The following is a 6,911-nucleotide window of genomic DNA, read 5'->3' as shown; positions in this document are numbered from 1 at the left end:
GCCGAGCCCGAGGCAGCGGCTGTCGGGCCGGGGCCGTGAGTCGGGGGGTGAGTTCTCAGGGGCTGCGCACAGGTGGCGGGGCTGAGCGCCCTCCTCGGGCGCTGAGCGCGGGTAATCTGGAAAGGAGACTGCGCATGCGCGAGAGTGAGTGAAGCTGGGGACCCGGCCGCACGGCTGGGACACGGAGAGGAACGTTAGGAAGCCTCTACCTCTGGAATATGCAGGAGGAGCGGGGCTCGGAGGGGCTCTTGGCGCCTGCGCGTCGCGTCAGGTGCAAACCCAGAAGGCAAAGATTGGAGGGAGGGGGGGGTGGGAGCACGTAGCTCGTGAATATGTATGAAAGGTGTGGCCCGGATGGAAGCTTGACCAATCAGACTGCAGAGAGCCTGATTAAAGCGATCAGGATTGGAGAATGGTGGCTCGGGAATATGCACGAGGGCGGGGCAGAGTCGGGCCTCATGAATATGCGCGAGGGGCGGAGTCTTGAGGTGATGGGTGCCTAAGCAGGAGCAAAGTGGAAAGTTAGTGAAAGGAGAGGTGCTGGGTTTGAATATGCATGAGGGGGCGGGCTTCTGGCTGTTTGCTGTTTACGGTGGAAACAACGGACGCGATTTTAGTAAGGAAATCCTGCAAGGTGCCCTTGAACTCGTGAACGTTTCGGGGCGAGGTTTGCCCTGTGCTCCCTTGCCTGAGAAATGAAGGTCTGGGAATCCAGTCGTGAATATTCATGATGGCAACTTCCAGTGAAATCCTGGGCCTGGCAGCTCCTTGACCCGTGACAGCCCTGACACACAGACCCCGGGGCTCGATGGGCTCAGGATCCCCACCCAGACCCCTCTCTCTTGCAGGCGGGGACAGAGGGCCGAGATGGCGAGGGCTGCGGCACAGTGGGGCTGCTGCTGGAACACTCCTTTGAGATCGGTGAGCCCCCCAACATCCCCACCCTCAGGAGTCCCGGGACTCATTGCCCCTTGTCTTGTAAGAGAAGCCCTGGTGGCTGAGTGGCTTAGTGCTTGGCTGCTAAACACAAGGTCACCAGTTCGAACTCTCCAGCCGCTCCGCTCCGCAGGAGCACGGGTTCCAAAGCCTAGCTTCCAGACCCCAGGCAGGCAGAGCAACCACAGGCGGAGGCACCGCCCTCCCGTGTCATTCACACGTGGAAGGCCTGTGGCATGTCCGCCACCAGCAAGTCTGTTGGCGCCATTTGTCAGCCACGCGTGCCAACTTCCTGTCCCTGTGTTCCCTGGGGGCACTCTGTCGAGATTTCCAACTTGTTCACAGTGCTCACCTGAAACTCCCTACCATGGGAGTCAGGTCTGACTCAGAGGGACCTGACGGGACAGGGTAGAACTGCCCCTGGTGGAGTAGAAAGCCGCCTCTCCTGCAGAGCAGCTGGTGATTTTGAACTCCTGACCTTGTGGTTAAGCAGCCCAGTTCCAACTCAGAGCAGCTGTATGGGACAGAGAAGTGCCCCGTGGCATTACTAAGGCTGTGTATCCACGTGGGAGCAGACTAGATGGCCTCATCTTTTCCCTTCCAACTGCTGTGGCCAATGCGTAACCCACGGTGCCACCAAGCCGCCTGTTGGTCTGCGTTGACTAGAGACACAAATCCAGAGACACTCATGTGTGTAAGCGAGAACTTTATATCATAGGCAATTAACCATCAATAAAGCAGCCCAGTCCAGATCAGGTCCATCCGTTCAGTATGAGCCCAGGAATTCCTCTGGAGACTCAGGCAGCGCATGCAGTGATGCCGAATGCAGGCAGGTGGATGGATCCAGTAGCGATGGAAGCATCTCAGCCCTGGTGCAGGTCTCCAGGTGGCTCCCGCAGCTCCAGGGCTCTGGTGGCCATCAGCATAGCTCCATGTGGCTTATCAACAGGAATATGTAACAAGAGAGGGTGTCCCCATTCCAGCCCAGAATCCTCATGAGAAGGCCACACCCACAAGGAGGGATCAATCAGGCTGTGACCTGATTGACAGGCTAGACTCCACCCCTTCATTCTTTTATCAAGTTGGCATAAAGTTGTCACTACCACACCTCCTTTAGTAGATTGTTCAAAACCAAACTCAACCATCAGTTCTAACTCACAGGACGGGGTAGACCTGCTCCTGTGGGTTTCCTAGACTAAACCCTGATGAGACAGAAAGCCTCCTCCTTCTCCCTTGGAGCGACTGGTGGTTTTGAACTGCTGAGCATGCTCACCATGTAACCACTGTGCCCCCATGGCTCCCTTTCATCGGCGACCGAAATGTGTGACTGCCACTTGTATAAGAACTGAGAGAGAGAGAGAGAGAGAGAGAGAGAGAAAACATTTTGTGTGACCCGATTTCTGAAGAGTCTTGCTTTACATCGGTGGCCTGGGATGAACCGGTGATGCCTGTGTGGGCTGGCTTTCACCATCCGAGGCCCAGAGCTGGGGCACTTGTTAAAAACACAAGCTCAGACCTGCCAAGTTGGATCCCGTAATCTGCCAGGAACGAACAGGCAGGGAGATAGCCAGGTAGCCCAGCGTTCCCGGCTCACAACCCTGTCCGTATTTTGCAGCTGGGGAAGACAGCCCAGGGCTGGATGGGGCAGGGCGGGGCAGGGCTAAGGGGCTCCAAGCTCAGGTAGCTGCTGCTGGTGGCCCAAGGGGTCAGCTGGGGAGGAGGGGGGGTCCCTTGAATTGGAGGTAGGCAACAGAAACTCTGGATGGGGAGGGGCTCTAGCCACAGTTGGAGTCCAGGGCTCCTGCCCACGACTTCCCCGGATGTTGGGGTGGGGAGCTGAACCCCTGCTCCCCGCAGATGGCAGCATGCTCTTCCGGAAGCGGGGCTCGCTGCTCTGGAACCAGCAGGATGGCTCCCTGTCCTTGTCGCAGCGGCAGCTCAGCGAGGAGGATCGGAGCCGCCTGCGGGTGAGGGGGCCTGCACTGGGGGTGGGGGCGTCCAACCAGCTCTCCCAGCAGCCCCTTTCGTCCCCCTGTCCAGTGCTCCCCTGCAGGCGCTGGCCTGACCTCCATAAAGCTCCCAGCCACCTCCGGGATGCTGTCCCGTCTCCATCCTCTCAGCCAGTCAGTGGCTCACCCCTCCCCTCCCCTCCCCTCCCCCAGGGGTGGTGCAAGGAGGCACAGGGGCTCCAGTTGGTTCCTCAGAGGCAGCAGAGCTGACGTGGAGGCCACCATCTTCTAGGGAAGGCACCCAGAGCTGCCTGCTCCTCCCCCCTCGTGGGCCACAGACAGCCAGCAGCAGGGGAGGCAGGAGCCATGGGGGGGGGAGGGTGCAGGCTGTGCCAGCAGTTTTTTCAGTGAAGACTTTCCTGGCGCTTGTCCTTGAGTTCAGGTGCAGGGCTGGTGTCAGGTGCGGCTGGATCCAGGCACAAGGGGTGTCCCCAGACTGCCTCATTCCACTGTTGGGCTCTGCTCTCTGCTGGGTGGCTTGTCACCCAATGGCCAGGCCACCCAACAGGCAGAGCCCTGGGTCACTCAGGCTGCTGGGGCAGGGGGAGAGGGGCACAGAGTTTGGAGAGATCCAGGTGGGCTTTTCTCAGGGGGTCCCATGCCTCACTGCCACCGCCTGTCTGCCCTCCTTGCAGGATGTAGCGGCCGTGAATGGCCTCTATCGACTGCGAGTCCCACGGCGCCCGGGGGCCACTGAAGGCCTGGAGGCTGGCGGCCACGTCTCCTCCTTTGTCCCTGCAGTAAGTTGATGCGGACCAAGCCCCCTGCCTTCCCCCAGCCCCACCCTCTGCCCCTGCACTGTGCTGTCTGGGCAGGGACCAGGACTGCTCCCCCACCTTGAGGGCTGGGGGAGGCAAGTCACTTAGGGAGACCCTGGGGAGGGGACAGCCCCGTGACACCTTTCCCTCCCCACCACACAGTGCTCCCTGGTGGAGTCTCACCTTTCAGATCAGCTGACCTTGCACGTGGACATTGCCGGCAACGTGGTGGGTGTGTCTGTGGTGACGCAGCCTGGGGGCTGCCGCGGCCACGAGGTGGAGGACGTGGACCTGGAGCTGTTCAACACTACAGTGCAGCTGCAGCCACCGACCACGGCCCCAGGGTGAGTGCACCCCACCCCTGCTGCCGCCGCTGCCCCCCTCCCTTTGCTCTTGTCCTTGCCTGTGGATCATGGTCCCCTGCCCCGAACCCGCTACCTGCTGTCCCTACCACCCCTCCACTTTGGCTTCCTGCCAGCCACAGCCCCCTCCCGGCACCCCTCCCTTGAGCGTCCCTCCAGCTGCTGCCGCCCTCAGCCCTCCCTGCCCTCTCGCTCCCCCAGCCCCGAGACGGCGGCCTTTATTGAGCGTCTGGAGATGGAGCAGGCCCAGAGGGCCAAGAACCCCCAGGAGCAGAAGTCCTTTTTTGCTAAATATGTGAGTGCTGGTGCCCCTGCCCTGCCCTCCCCGCCCCTCCCCGAGCAGGGGCTTCCCTCCGCTGGCTTCCAGGCCTTTTGCGTGGGGGGGCTCCTCAGTCCCTCCCAGACTCTGTGGGCCACTGTCCAGAGGCCAGGGGAAACTGCACCGGGGGGTGAGGAGGAGGGGGTGAGATCTGAGGCAGGTGAGGTGTCAGCAAGAAATGGGGGGACAGGACAGTAGGCAGCTGCAGAGCAGAGGGGACAGGGTGCAGGCTCCGTGGAGGCGGGGGCAGTGACAGAGGGCTGGGGGTGAGGAGGGCAGGTGGGGTGGGAGTAGCCAGCCTTGCCCAAGACTGGTCCCCTCAGCGTGGAGACAGTGCAGGCTGTGGTCAGGGCGAGTGAGATGGTCGGTGGGGCTGCAGCAGACAGTGGGCAAGGGTGGGGTGTGAGGCCCCAAGCCCAGTATCTAAGTGTCCTCCCTCCCTCACTGCCACTTCCCCCACTGGGTGTTGAGCTCAGGACAGCAGGAGTAGCCCACTCAGGGAAACTGAGGCCCAGGGAGGCCATGGCCTTGCCTGAGGGTCCCCTTCCCAACCAGTGGCCATGGGCCCTGAAGCCACCTTGACCTGTCCCCTCCCTCCTCAGTGGCACCTCATCCTGGGGGGTGCCGTGTTGCTCACAGCCCTGCGTCCTGCTGCCCCGGGGCCAGTACCGCCACCGCAGGAGGCCTGAGTGAGGATCCGCGCCCTCCCACACCCCACCCTGCCTGTAGTGACATAGGGGACCTGGGCCCCCTCACGCGGTCTTTCGCACAGCCCTCAGCCCCCGCCCCCTGCCCTGGGCCGGTGGCTCCGACGGGGCGCTGACTCGGCTCTCCCCACCCCATCTCTGCCCCGCAGTGGATGTACATCATTCCCTTCGTGCTGTTCCTCATGATGTCTGGAGCACCGGATGCCGGCGGCCAAGGCGGGGGCCAGAGTGGGGGTGCCGGTGGCGGTGGGGGGCGCTGAGGGTCCGAGCTGCCCTAGGTCAATGCCCTTGTCCCTTCCTGGGCATGCCCCTCTGCCCAGAGATCACCCCAAGCATTTGCACCCCTGGTTCTCCCATCCTTCTGTTAGCCCTAGTCAGCCACAGGACCTGCCAGGCCACCTGTCCCCTCACCGGCTTGTGTGTCCCTGTGGAGGCGGAGAGCTGGCTGCCATCGAGGCCCTTCCGTGTTGGCACGTGTCCACCTGCTGCCCCCGTCCTTGCTGGCTGGACCCACAGGGCCCTTGACCCCTCACGCCCCAACTTGTGCAACTGCAGTTTGGGGGACACGCAAACTTCTCTCCAGCAATCAGTCTTTGGTGTGGTGGTCTCCCCTAGGGGCTACTCTGCCGGCCCTATTAGGACAGGTGGCCCCCCCAGAATGGCCTTTGCCTTGCTGACCCCCAGATTTGGATGCCTTGTCAACCTGCCCCCCGATCCTGGGCCTGGCATGGGGTCACCTTCAGGCTGCCTTCCGACTGGCAGGTTGACCTTGCTCTGCCCGGGGTGGGGGGCAAGGCCCTGAGGAAGTGTGGGATCCCAGCCTGCAGGGGAGTATGCAGAAATGCCTCTATACAGAAGATTAAGCTAGGGTGTCCAGGGCCAAATGATGTTCTAGGGTCCCTTTGGCTTTGACCCCCGAGGCTCTGGAAGGTCAGACTCGGGACACAGCGGTTGGAGGCCTGCGCTGGAACCTGCCGACCTCCCCCATCCCTTTTGAAAAGTCTACTGAAAAAGACGGTATATTGAAACGCCTGACCCACCGGAATACAATGAACTTTTTGAAAAGCGGGAACACGCAGCCACTGAGCGCCTCTGTTAACGTCCTTGGCCTCCAGCCAGCATCTTACAAGCCTCTGCGACTTGGCTTCGGAGCAGGAGTCAGAAGCCCCACTCAAACGCGGCGGCCGTAAAGTGCCGCGTCGCGCAGCGGTTTACGTCAGCCACGCCGGCCGTGCAATACGGCGGCCCGTCCACGAGCTCCATCCTGACGGCCGGATAATGCTCAGCTGTGCCGTGCGACGGCGGCGCGCGCAGCCCCCCAGGTGTGCGATGTCAGCTTCTCCCTGGCGTGAGTGTGGACTCGGTCACGCGACTAAGGTGGCCAGACCGCGCTCTGCTGCATGCATGAATTCTAGGTCCCGTGGCTCCGTTGTTAAAACGTCAGCCTAAGGGGCACGTGGTGCTGAGCTGTTTGCCGCCGCCTTTGCTGTTTTTAAATTGACCCTGCGAAGAGGGGCCTTAGGCCAGTGTAAGCGGACGGTGACCCTACAGGCCGGCCGCAAAGACGCAGCGAGTTCAGCTCCAGGCCACCGTAGTAATAAAGCAAATGCCGCCATGAGGGGCGTCCTGGAGGGTTTTTTGCTCCCCGGTCCCGCTCGGTACTCACGGTCAGTGGTTCAAACCACCTGTTGCTCTTGCCATAGGAAGGTGAGGTGGTCTGCTGCAGTAAAGAGAGACAAGCTTTATGGCAGCAGAGGTAGCCTTGGAAACAAGACACAAAATACACCATGACCCTAGGCAATAAAACTGTCTGTCTGCCA

General features: G+C 61.4%; 1 protein-coding gene across 1 annotated transcript; it reads left to right on the top strand.

Moving 5' to 3' along the window:
• Positions 1 to 2: 2 nt before the first annotated feature.
• Positions 3 to 6,706, top strand: EMC10 (ER membrane protein complex subunit 10; the record flags this gene model as incomplete). The annotated part of the gene is made up of 7 exons (XM_045292618.1): positions 3 to 47; positions 849 to 921; positions 2,794 to 2,903; positions 3,581 to 3,685; positions 3,866 to 4,047; positions 4,267 to 4,360; positions 5,241 to 6,706. Coding segments are annotated over 7 exons (720 nt in total), but the record flags the coding sequence as incomplete, so codon positions are not given.
• Positions 6,707 to 6,911: the final 205 nt, after the last annotated feature.

This window comes from Echinops telfairi, unplaced genomic scaffold (assembly GCF_000313985.2).
Source record: "Echinops telfairi isolate 266 unplaced genomic scaffold, ASM31398v2 ScPeMD7_655;HRSCAF=1070, whole genome shotgun sequence".
Classification (NCBI taxonomy): domain Eukaryota; kingdom Metazoa; phylum Chordata; class Mammalia; order Afrosoricida; family Tenrecidae; genus Echinops; species Echinops telfairi.
This window is presented reverse-complemented; position numbering and strand designations above follow the sequence as displayed.